This window comes from Galeopterus variegatus, unplaced genomic scaffold (genome assembly GCF_000696425.1).
Source record: "Galeopterus variegatus unplaced genomic scaffold, G_variegatus-3.0.2 Scaffold13510, whole genome shotgun sequence".
NCBI lineage: Eukaryota > Metazoa > Chordata > Mammalia > Dermoptera > Cynocephalidae > Galeopterus > Galeopterus variegatus.
The window spans coordinates 22,906-35,136 of NW_007739621.1; the positions used below are offsets into that span (position 1 = coordinate 22,906).

Consider the following 12,231-nt stretch of genomic DNA (forward strand, 5'->3'; position numbering starts at 1 on the left):
CCGTGGATGCAGGGGTCGCTGTTGCACTCGTTGACCTCGGACAGGCACGTGGGGTCATGGTAGCCCTCGGGGCAGCGGCAGGTGAAGCCGTTGATGCCGTCCTCACAGGTGCCCCCGTTGTGGCAGGGGTTGCCCGCACACTCATCAATGTCGATGCTGCACATGCTACCTGTGGGCGGGGGCGCTCAGACACTGGGGCCCACTCCTCAAGGGGCCCAGGGTCTTGAGTAGGCAGGTTCTGACCCATCTGAGCCTCAGTTTCCCTTTCTGTTAAACAAGACAATAATCCTTCTCCCTGGGGCCTTACCAAGGCATCGTAACTGCCTTAAGGCCGAGAGGCTGAGGGGTTTGCTCAAGGGCAGATATCAGTGGCGGCTGCAAAATGGACATCCTGGAGCCTGGCCACAGTGCACTCATCACTCCCTCATGGCCTGCCAGGCCACCCCGCTCAACACAGTCAGGCCGGCGGTGACCAGGGATGTGGGGCATGGGGCGCCCATCCCGGCCATTTGATAGCTGGGCCCTGTGCAGCAGCCTCGCCATCCTGGCCCTTGGGCCCCGGACAGTCCCAAAGTCCTCCCAAACCTGGCTCGTTGGGGACCTGGGGCTACTGCTGACTTTGACCTCTGAGAACAGCCTGTCTTTCCTGGCCCTTGGGAGCCACTCACCCGTGTAGCCAGGCTCGCACACGCACTCATAGCCGTCGATCTTGTCCAGGCAGGTGCCTGCATCACAGGGGTTGCTGGCACAGTCATCTAGGTTGATCTCACAGTTGGGTCCTGGGGTCGGGGCGTGCAGCAGTCAGCGTCTGAGCCCGGCCCACTCCCCACCCCCAACCTCCCACCAGACGCCCCCTAGGCACCTGTGGTCCCCTTCAGGCAGAAGCAGATGTAGGCGTTGTCACGGTCCTGGCAGGTGCCCCCGTGGCGGCAGGGCTGGCTGTAGCACTCATTGACGTTGGTCTCGCAGTGGTGGCCTGTGTAGCCCGGCCGGCAGAGGCAGGGGAAGGCGGCGACACCGTCCTTGCAGGAGCCGTAATGACAGGGGTCAGGGTCACACTCATCAATGTCCACCTCGCAGTGGGTCCCTGTGTAGCCTGGAGCACAGGAAGGGCGGGCACAGGAGGGCTCAGGGCCCACTACCCCTGAACTGGAAACCTCTAGCCAGGCCCAGGGTGATCAGAGATGAGCCCTGCTCTCGGCCCCCAGAATGGACGGCCTCAGAACGAGGCATCCCCCCCATCTCCTGTCACCTTCATGCCCAACTGCCCCCTCCCTCCACGCAGGCCTGGCGGTCAGGCAGCCGCCCCGCACCTTCTGTGCACACGCAGGTGTAGGTGTTGGGCCCATCCAGGCACTTGGCGCCATTCCGGCAGGGTGTGCTGGCGCACTCGTCCACATCGTGCTGACACAGGTGCCCCGTAAAGCCTGTGGCCGGGGTGAGGCCAGGGAGGGGCAGTGTCACACGGCATCAGACACCCCTGAGCCAGATCTCTCCCTGCCCCGATCCACGCCCCTCGTCACGCACTGCCTGAGCCGCATCCCTCGCCTGGATGGAAGGGGACTATTTCCCAAACTGACTCCCAGTTGCTATGGCTACAGCCTTGTTGGGCTGGACATGGGGCACCCGTTGCTCGCCAGAGTCTGGGAATGGCTGATTTACATCTCACGAGGCCTTGGCCCTGCCCAGGGACAGACAGAGACACTGCTTCACTCGGGCCCCCCACAGGTCCCCCGAGCCCTCCTGGGCCACCCCGTCCACTGTAGGCCAGCTGTGCACACCCAGCAAGGTGGGGGCCCGGCGCAGCCCTGCCCTCTGCAAGATGCCTGGAAATGTCCCCATCCACGCACGAGGTGACATCCTGGCTCTCCCGGCACCCCTCAGGGAAAGTGGGACGGCACGGGCAGCACCAGGCCCAGGCCCGGGAGCAGACCACCCCACACGGGGCTCCTGGCCCACCACTGCCCGAGGGGAAGGCAGCCAGGCAGGAGCTGGGGTCCTCACCCGTGGGACACTGGCATAGGAACTCATTGATCTTGTCCAGGCAGTGGCCGCCGTGGAGGCAGGGGCTGCTGGCGCACTCATCTGTGTTCACCTCGCAGTACACGCCCTCGTAGCCTGTGGGGGGGGTGGGATGGTGAGGGGCACGCACCGCCTTGGTGGCTCCACTACAGCCCCACTGAACAGTCTCTGGGCAGAGCCAGGGACCCGGGACAGAAATGACACAGCTCCAGCCCCGTATCCCGGTCGTGGTGCCCTCTCCATTCCTGTCCTGCAGCTGCCTGCTCCACGCTGACCCATCTACCTGGCTCTGGCCCCATTCTCTGCTGTGCCTGGCCTCAGTTTCTTCAGTGCCCCATAGAGTGCACGGCCTGTGTAGGCATGGAGGCCGGGGAGGGGACACAGCCAGCCTGTACCTAGGGTCTGCCCCTCTGAGGCAGGCCAGCTTCCACTCAGCTTCCCCACTCCCCACTCCCCGGCGGTGCCTGCCCACATGGGGCAGGGGCTGTGGGATGTACCAGGCATGCAGATGCACTGGAACTCCCCGATCTGGTCCAGGCAGGTGGCATCATTCTGGCATGGGTTCGAGATGCACTCGTTGACATCAATCTCACATCGGGGGCCCGTGTAGCCCTGCAGACACTGGCACTCAAAGGAGCCCAGTGTGTTGATGCACTTGCCCGCGTGCTCACAGGGGTTGGCACCTAGCGGGGGATGCACAGGTGAGGGGCTGCCCCAGGCACCCCGCCCAGCATCCTCCAGGGCCAGTCCTGTCCCCCACCCGCCTGGGCACCCTCCAGAGCCAGAGCCCGTTCCCAACAGATGGGGGCCACTCCTTAGCTTCCCCCACCTCGCCTGTACCCACCCAGTGCACACTCATCCACATCCTGGCTGCAGGCTGGCCCTGTGTACCCCGAGGGGCAGGTGCAGATGGCTTTGCCATTGACAGGGTTGGTGTCACAGTTGGAACCCTCTTTGCAGGGGTTGCTGATGCAGGCGTCATCGAGGTGGCACAGCAGACCTGGGTGGGGCAGTGGCAGTCAGCTCGGCAATGGCGGGCTACCCACAGCTGGGATCCATTTCCCACCTGACACCCGGGAGGAGCCTGCCACCCCAACCCTTTTGAGCGCACCACAAGATGCAGGTTATTCTGGGAGCTCTACCACCAGCAGGCCTTCCCCTGCCCCTCATCCATCCAGGAAGTCTCCGTCCTGGGTATCCCTGGAGGCACCGAGGAGTCATGGTCTGTGTGTGAGGTTGTGACTGCTCTGCTCACATGGGCCCCACCTGCGCCCACCCTTGGGGATGCTTGGTCACGGGCAGCGAGAACCCAGAGGCTGCCTCTCCGCCTGGGACCCCTGGGATGTGGGGTGCTCACCCGTGCGCCCGTGGGGGCACTCGCAGTAGAAGGAGGCCACACGGTCGTGGCAGGTGGCACCGTGGAAGCAGGCGGCACTAGCACAGTCGTCGATGTTCTCGCTGCAGTCCTCGCCGGTCCAGCCGTTGACACACACGCAGTTGTAGCCACCGTGGGTATTGTGGCAGGTCCCGCCGTTCTGGCAGGCGTTGGGCATGAGCTGGCACTCATCCACATCCTCTGTGCAGTACTGACCTGTGAGCAAGTGGGAACTGTCAACCCGGAGGCTGCCACATGCTGAGCTCCTTGCCACTGCAGTGCAGGGCTGCAGGGCCACTTCCTCCAGGTGGTCTTCCTGGTGACTCCTCCACCCACAGCTTGCCCCAATCCCTCCTTCCTCTGCACCCCCGGCACCCAAGGGGGCTCTCGGCTAGGCTCGCTGTCCTGTGGACACAGCTGCATCGGGGTCCACCCTCACCTGCCCTCCCCACCATTCAGCAAACCCCAAGGGCAGCACCTGTATCCACCCTGCCCAGTGAGCTCGGCCTGAAAGGTGCATGGGGCTGCCAGCCGCCCACGCAGATCAGCTGCCACATGGTGGGGCTGACCCCCGATGAGACTGCCCCATGCTCCTCAGCTCTCCCAAGCCTGGCCTGCCGCAGGGTCTCGTGCTGTGCCCCCCATCCCCTCGACCCCACCCCATGTGTGGCTCGGTGAGTAGCAGCTGCCCCACCAGGCCGCGGCCCCACGTACACACCCGTCCACTCCGGTGGGCAGCGGCAGTTGTACGTGTTCACGCCGTCCACGCAGTCGCCCCCATTCCTGCAGCTGTTTCCTGGGCAGTCATCGATATTTTCCTCGCAGTTCTGGCCAGTAAAGCCTGCAGCAGGAGGAACCAGGGTCAGCTTATTCCCCCCGGGCCAGGCAAGAGTGCCGAGATGCGCCACCAAACCCTGGGATGCCCACACACTGGGGGTCCTTGGTCCATGCCCCATCCCCTCCCCACGCCTGTGACCAAGCCACACTCCACTGCCCGCAGGTGACACACTCCTCTCTAAAAATCATTTTGTAAAGGCCAGCTGAACAAACAGGGACTTAAGAACTCAGGGTTCTGGAAGGTTCTGTTGCTAAAGCCTCCCATCTAAGAGTTCCCCACGGCTCCTATATATAAATGGGCACTGGCTACATGCGGAGGCTCTCTACAGCACCCCAATGGGGCAGTCCCAGATACCCCATTTTGCAGGGGCTGGTGCAGGGGCGTGGAGGCCCCCGAGCCGGAACTGAAGGAGAGGGGCCCAGATGGCCAGGATGTGTTGGGCTCTTCCCCAGCAGCCTGGGGAGGATGCAAAGACATGGCCCTCGGCTTCCCAGGAGCAGAGCTTCAGTGCCCACCTCCTCCCACACAGGCTGAGCAGCCCCCTGAGCCTCAGCCACCTCTGTGGCATGGCCCCCACCATGCGGCCTCCAGAGCAGCCAGTTAGCTATTAATCCGCTCAACTCCCACCGGTTCAATGACCAACCCAGAAAGGCGTGCCTGGCAATAGCCAAACCTGCAGCCAGTTACTAATTAACACCCCTCCCAGGATTCCTTTGAACTCCTCCTGCCCTTGGAGAACCCACCTGTTTACCCCTCCCTGGGAGACACCCCCACCCCCAGCTGCTCTGGAGCAGAAGTGGAAGCCAGGAACAGCCAAGATCCAAATGGGACAAAGGTTTGGGGAGAGCACCCCAAATTGGAGCCTGAGCTGAGTCCTGGTTCCTACATACAGCATGGGGAAACCTGAGAACTACACACTTCCCTGCACCGCAGAGGATCTCGCTCTATAGTGGGATGGGGGTCCTGGGCTGTCCTGGGGTGCAGTGTTGAAGGACAGTGCTTGCATAGAAAGCCAGCGAGCGAATGTCCCAGGTGGGACTGGCTGGCCCCCCACCCCGTGTCCTCCCTGTCACGTGGGGCAAGGAGAAGCTGGCGGGTGCAGCAAGGATGGGCGGAGACGCTGTGACTCCCGATCCCAGCCAGCTCCTGAGAGCAGCCAGGGTCTTGCAGAGCTTGGGGCTTCTGTCCTGACCTCGGGTCCCTGTGACTTGGCAAGTGGGACTCTCTGGGGGTCCCTGATCACCCACAGAGGGCTACAGGACCCTCTGGGGGACCTTGGTGCTGGGACCACCTGGCAGCACGTGAATGGCAGGGCTGGGTGAGCCCCAGTCCTGTCACTTTATGAGGATCACTGGGTGTTCACCACTTTCAACTGACCCCTACCCTGAAATGGCCAGACCCCACGCCGGTAGTGAACGTCTCCCTCATCAGAGTGACCAGCCCCTGGCAGACTGGTCTGAGCCTCAACCGCTCCCGATGAGTGCACCCCACTAACCCTTCCCACCCTCCCCATTACCTCCCAGCACCCCAGCTGCTCTGTGCCCTGACAACTGCTCCGGGCAGGCCTGGGACACACAGCACCTCAGCCTGTGGCCTCACTGAGAGGTCCTGACCCCACCCTGCTGACGGTAGGTGGGCACCAGCCCCACGCACAGGTGTCTTCTGACAAGGCCACTCACACCCTGACTCCCTGGCCCACACTGCAGTCACATAAGGGCACAGCCCCTCAACTGGGCTGCTGGACATGAGGTCCCAGGCCCGAGGTCACATGGCCACCAAGGAAGCACACGAACCCAGAGACTGGGGCTTGCCAAGTACAAGGGCTCTGCCCCCAGACTCCCAGAGAGCTAAGCTAGCAAGAGAGGGGAGCCACCTGCCACCACCCCAAGCTCACCCAGTGCCTTGCAGGAAATGTATGTGCTGGGCGTCTGCACGCATAGGCGTGGGGGTGGGGCAGCTTCCCCTTTGCAAGGGCCAGGGCGGCCCTCAAGTCACCCCCGGGTCAGCCGGGGCCCTGTGCACACCCCAGCATCCACCCCACTCCCAACTGAACTGTCCCCTCCCCCTTCCCACCTCACCACCATGGGTGCAAGAGACAGACTAGAGATTTTCAAACCTCTCCGTTATCATTTTTAGAGCTGCAAGGAAATTTACTCATGCAAGTGCTACAGCAGAACAGCTGGTATGTACAACAGGGGCAGTGGGGCCACTGGGGGTTGGGAGGCTGTGCCTGCCTGTCACCCCTCCCCCACGCCCACGGGAGAGGAGCAGGCCAGCCGGAAGGGCCACTGCTTGGGGAAGTGACGGTGCAGCCGTGGCCCACCCACCCTGCCCTCCTCCCCTGCTCCCAGCCACCCCAGAGACAAGGGGAAGCCCCAGGGGTTGCACAAGCCAGGGGGCTCACTGCAGAGTGGGGAGTTCTGTGCCTCACATGTGGGTTCCAGGAAACACAAAAGATGAGGGGGCGGACTGTGCCGTCTCCAGAGGCAGACTAGTGCCACCGCCCCAGGAAGCCCCAGGCAGGACAAGGTTGTTGGGCACATCAGCTGGACTGCCCCAGGCTGGCCTCCCCATGGAGGGCCGGCAGCAGGAAGGAGCATGGGGTCATGGGCCCAGCTGTCCAGACGACAGCAGACCGCACTCCCGGGCAGAAATGGGCCTGGTGGGGAGCACGGGGTGAGCAGTGCTGCTGGGGGATGTGAAGGGTGGGTGGGTAAACTGCCTGGCTTCTGGCCCGGCACTCAGGCCCTGTGCAGGCTTCCTCCTGACAGGCAATTCCACTGCAGACCATACCCACAGCTGCTCCTCTGCCCCCTGCTCCATGGACCTTGCCAACCTGCCTGCTGGCCCCCCACTGCCAGCCCTTCCTGGGCTCCCCCCACAAGCCCAGGCTCCCTGCACTCTGGGCACCCCCATTCCCATGCCTGGGGTCTGATGGGGGGAGGAGCTTGCACAGGTGCGTGCAAGGAGCAGGAGGTCAGCGTGGCTGGGCAGCACCTACCTGGCAGACAGGCACACTCATGGGTGGTGTCCCCTGTGGGGCGGCAGGTGCCCCCATTCTGGCAGGGTGAGGGGCTGCAGGGCACATAGGGCAGCTCACAGTGGGGGCCAGTGTGGGTGGCACGGCAGGTGCAGCGGTAAGAGCCGACCTCGTTGTGGCAGGTGCCCCCGTGGCGGCAGAGCCCCGGGTTCTGGCTGCACTCGTTGACATCCTGCCTGCAGGTGGGGCCGTGGAAGCCGGCTGGGCAGTGGCAGATGTACGAGGCCTCGAAGGGCAGGCACTGGCCGCCGTTGGCACAGGGGTTGGAGGCACATGCATCAGCTTGCTGGCACGACTTTCCTGGTGGGCAATGGAGGCGAGAGGGTCAAGCTGGGCTTCTGGCAGTCAGGGCCTCCCCCGGGGTCCAGGGGCAGCTCCCCATATCATGGAGCTGCCAGCCTGGGACTAACCTAGGGCACTGTCTTGTAGAATCCTCAGGACCCACCACAAAGCATGGCCATCTTTCTGCAGATGAGGGACTAGAGGTCCTGAGAGGCCAAGTGACCACTGAAGGATGCGTGGCCAGTAAGTGGGGAGAGGTGACCCTGAGATCTGAAATTAGTCCATCTCCTCCCAGAACCATGACCTTAAAACCTGGCTCTAGAGTCCCCACAACTGGCAGAGGATGCGTGCACTCCCAGAAGGAGGAGGAGCGCAGGGGACAGGGATGGACAGAGTGTCCCCTCTTCCCAGAGAAGCAGGGACAGGAGGGTTTGGGGGCCTGGAGTGGAGCAGCTGAAAAGCAGACAACTCCAGGCCTGGGAAGGGGCTTGAGGTCTCTAGGGTGGGCCCTAAGCTATACCTGGATCAGAAACCCCAACCTGTGCCAGCCATGCAGACGGGGGTCTGGGGGCGAGCCACCTCTCTAGCTGAGGGTCCCAACCAGGGTCCTCAGGAAAGGCCTCCCAGGAGCCCCTGGCCACCCCACCTCCCTCACCTGACCAGCCTGGGGGGCAGCGGCACTTGTACTCCGTGAGTGTGAGAAGGTCGCAGGTGCCCCCATTGCGGCAGGGGTTGGTGAGGCAGGCATTGTCGAGGGGCGTCAGGCAGAGGGGCCCAGAGAAGCCCAGGGGGCAGACACAGGTGTAGTCCACCAAGCCGCCGCGGTCCACCACGTGGCATGTGCCGGCATTCCTGCATGGGGTGCTGAGGCACGGGTTGGGGGCCTGGCATCGCTGGCCCACAAAGGCCTCACTGCAGCTGTTGGCAGACATGCCAGGGCCGTTAGTTCTCAGCAGCAGTTTTCCCTATCACCCCCACCACGCAGCACTGGGCACCTGTCACGCCACAGCTGTCCCCCACCCCCGCACACAGCTGAGCACAGGTTCCCAAGGGGTGATGGAATGCTCCGAAACTAGACAGAGGTGGTGGCTGCACACCACTGCAGATGCACCAAACGCTCAGGAATTGCTCACTTTAAAGCAGTTAATTTCATGTTTTGTTTTGTTTTTTTTTTTAAAGATGACCGGTAAGGGGATCTTAACCCTTGACTTGGTGTTGTCAGCACCACAGTCACCCAGTGAGCCAACCGGCCATCCCTATATGGGATCCGAACCCGTGGCCTTGGTGTTATCAGCACCACACTCTCCCGAGTGAGCCACGGGCTGGCCCCAGTTAATTTCATGTTAATTGAATTCCACTCCAATTTGAAAAAAAAGAAAAGAGAAATTATTGTTAATTAAGGGAACAGGCAAGAGACTAGAAGGTTCAAGCAAGACCCAGCTTGGATTTCAAAACCTAGGCAGGTGTCTGAGTCTGCACCTGCAGAGAGCCACAGAGAAGGCCACACAGGCCAGTCAGAGCCACTGGGTGTGGGGGTGGGGGCAATAAGCCCCATAAAGTCTCTCGTTTTGGAGTCCTGTCTGCTTTATTTCTCTGGCTTTTATGGTTTTCTCAACTTTCAAACATCAGTTCTGCAGCAAATGTGGAAAGGACGGATTGGCTCTCCATCTTTCCTGTGCAGAAGGCTTGCCGTCAGGGAGCCTGACACTGTGGGGACCAGCCCCTTCCCTGCCCACCCTTAGTCCCCAGAAGTGGCTTTTCCCTTTTGGTATCGAGTCTTTACGACACACATCCAGGCAGCACTGGCCGGGAGCCGGAACATCGATTCCACAGCCGTGGAAACCAAAGTGCCACAGGAACACCCTTTGCCAGCTCTGTGCGCGGGTCCAGTGGGTCCCTCCCATGGAACACACGGTCCAGGCCCCGACAGAAGATGAGCCAGGGGAGATGCCTGTGCCCCTACACCAGGCCTGATCTCACCTGTTCCAGCACGGACAGGTGTAGCACCCGCCCCCACTGCCCCGCCCCAGAAACTGCTGCAGCCACCTGTTGGCTTGGCTTCTAGACACTGGGCCATAAATCGCCCACCCTGGTCACCCTGTGGCCTCACTCCAGGGGAAGGCTCTGGGACCAACCAGGCATTGCTCTTCCCAGTGGTGAAGCCTCTGAAGCAGAACATGCCCCTGGCCCGGCCCTGGCCCCCAGAGGCCTGGGAAGGCAGCCCCCACGCTGGGCCCACAGCTCTGGGTGGGCGTAGCCTCCTCCCACCTGGAGAGGGGGAGTGGGGGGGGCGGGGCAGCTAAAAGCCTGGTATCCTCAGCATGGAGAGGGGCTCTCCTGCATACAGAACCATCCAACCTTCCAGAGCCCGCCACGGGTGGGGGACAGTCCCCAGTTTCCTGCCTCAGGATCAGCACCCAAAGCTGTGGCCACAACCTTCATACACAGATCCCCACCCCCTGACAGACACCTGCTTGCTGGTCCTCACTTCCTCCTCTCCTGCAGGCCAGTTTATTCCCACCCCAGTGGCTAAAACCAAACCCACACGTGAGGGTGGCCCCCGAGAGGCTTTGCCCTAGAGGGGCCAGAGGAGGCAGTTTGGGGGCAGGGGTCTGCGCGTTTCTCACCAGCTGGGCTGTTCCCCTGATGCAGAACCCGGGAGGCATCTGTCTTCCCTGAAGGCTTTTATCTGTGGCCACGGCTTGGGTAGAGAGGACGCAAAATGGCCACTCGGCTGACCATCTGTTGCCAGAAGCCAAAAGTCCCAAACCAACTGGTTTAGAGAAAACAAGTCCCCCCACCCGGGGGGGTGGGGGGCTCTGGGGACTGAAGGCAGGCCTTAGCTCTGGCTCCGCCCAGCCCCTGGGAAGGAGTGGGAGGGGCAGCCCTACAGTGAGGCGCCCCCAGTGGCCACTGGTCTGCAGCTTCAGCGTCCACCCGCCTCTGGGGCACCTTGGGTCCTTCGGCCACGCACAGGGAGCTTGGGGAAGGGGCACGGCCCCCATGCACGTGTGGGTCCGGCTACCGGCTGGGCCAGTCCTCGCAGCCTAAGTGGCCACCCGGAACCCGCAGAACCCGCAGGCCAGGTCTGGCTGCCTCCTTCCTCATCAATGCCCCATTGTTAGGCGGAATTGGCCACGGCTTCCCCTGGGAGAAAAGGCTCTTTTTTCTTTTCCAGCCACTGACAACGTTGGCAGAGGGTGGGTGCGGACAGAGGGCTCTTGGTCATCAAAGCTGGGTCTGGAGCCAGCCCGTCCATACCTCTCGGCACACACTCTGGGCCATCCCAGCCCCTTGGCCCAGGCAGCGTGAGCCTCCGGGGGAGGGAAGCCTACCTCACAGCTTTGGGGAAACCCACACATGCAGCCCAGTGACACCCTTCTCATGGGTCAGGCCTCCATGGCTGGTCCCAGAGGTCCCAGCCCCTACTAGAACAATCCACATTGGGTGTCCCCAAATGAACCAAAAGGCCCTGCCCAGCCACGTACCCCACATGCTCCAGCCAAGGGGCAGGTCCTCAGGGGACACCTGCTCCCACACCCCGCCCTGAATGCAGACTCCAGTGTGGGGGGCTATGGGAGGGACCGGACACATGCAGTTAACGAGGCTGTGCTGTGCTGGGCCAGCAAGGGGAAAACACACCCAATAAATCAGGAGTCGGCAGCGTGGACAAAGGGCGGCCGGGGAGCAGGTGCGCCTGTCGATGGGACGCGGGCAGCAGCTGCTCTTGGCGGGCGCGGCTGGTTGCCAACCCCAGTGGGTGGGGCAGGAGCCGGGCAGCCGGCAGCCCAAGGAGGCTCCTCCGTGGGGGAATGTGGCAGCTGAGAAGGCCCATTGTCCTCCCCACTCCCACCCTGGACTCTGGGACACCACAGCAAAGGCATGCCACCCACAGGCCTGCCACAGGCACGGACACTGTCCACCCCTGGCGCCCACAGCCAGAAGATGGGCAGGGCCACAGGGAGGGGCCCTTGGACGGGCTCCGCGGGGGACATGCTGGGTGTGGGTGAACCGAGCCAACTCTGGGCCAGAAGTGGAGAGGTCTGGGTGTGTGGAGTGCAGCCTGGGCCCAGTCCCAAAGGCCATTCCTCCTCCATGCCTGTGGCAGCCTCCAGCCCATGCCCACCTGTCTGTGCCTCTCTCCCACCCAGCCACAGAGCTGAAGCTGCCCAAGGACAGACCTGCCCAGTGCCCAGATGTCTCTGAGAAGGTGGGAGTGCAGCTCAGACGCAGCCAGGGCCACCTCACTGCCTGGGCAGTGGCCACATCCCCAGCACCAGTGGCCATGCTATCCACAACACCTGTCCCGGCAGGTGGTGCGAGCAACGGGACTGGTGTGGGACTTAGCTGAGGGAAGTCTCATCCAACAGCTGCCCGGCCTTGGGGACCCCGCAGAGTGACCCACACAACAGCCCTGCCACCCCAGGTCTCCTCTTATCAGGGCCGGCGGGAAGACCCTTCCAGGGCTGAAAGGTGGGACCCCTTCCAAGCAGGGTGTTGAGCCTCCCTCGACCGGACAAGAGCTGGCCCTGTCCACACACTGCCTGGCTAGAGCGGCCCCTCCTGCGGCGAGAACCAGCCCCCATCGGGTGTGCCTGGACCCTGCTCCTTTCCCACCTTCCTCCTAAGGCCACCTGGCATCAGCTCATCCACTCCGCCCCCCCCCCCCCCCCG

General features: G+C 62.8%; 1 protein-coding gene across 1 annotated transcript in view; it reads right to left on the reverse strand.

Annotated features, from left to right (window-relative positions):
* The window catches only part of LOC103581624 (neurogenic locus notch homolog protein 1-like), a 28,926-nt gene extending 20,437 nt beyond the window's left edge, over positions 1-8,489 (reverse strand). Inside the window, 11 exon segments of the mRNA XM_008563409.1 lie at positions 3-169; positions 669-779; positions 863-1,096; positions 1,314-1,427; positions 2,005-2,118; positions 2,520-2,705; positions 2,867-3,022; positions 3,380-3,613; positions 4,116-4,238; positions 7,237-7,575; positions 8,213-8,489. Of these exon segments, the coding sequence (XP_008561631.1) occupies positions 3-169; positions 669-779; positions 863-1,096; positions 1,314-1,427; positions 2,005-2,118; positions 2,520-2,705; positions 2,867-3,022; positions 3,380-3,613; positions 4,116-4,238; positions 7,237-7,575; positions 8,213-8,489 (2,055 nt within the window).
* Positions 8,490-12,231: the final 3,742 nt, after the last annotated feature.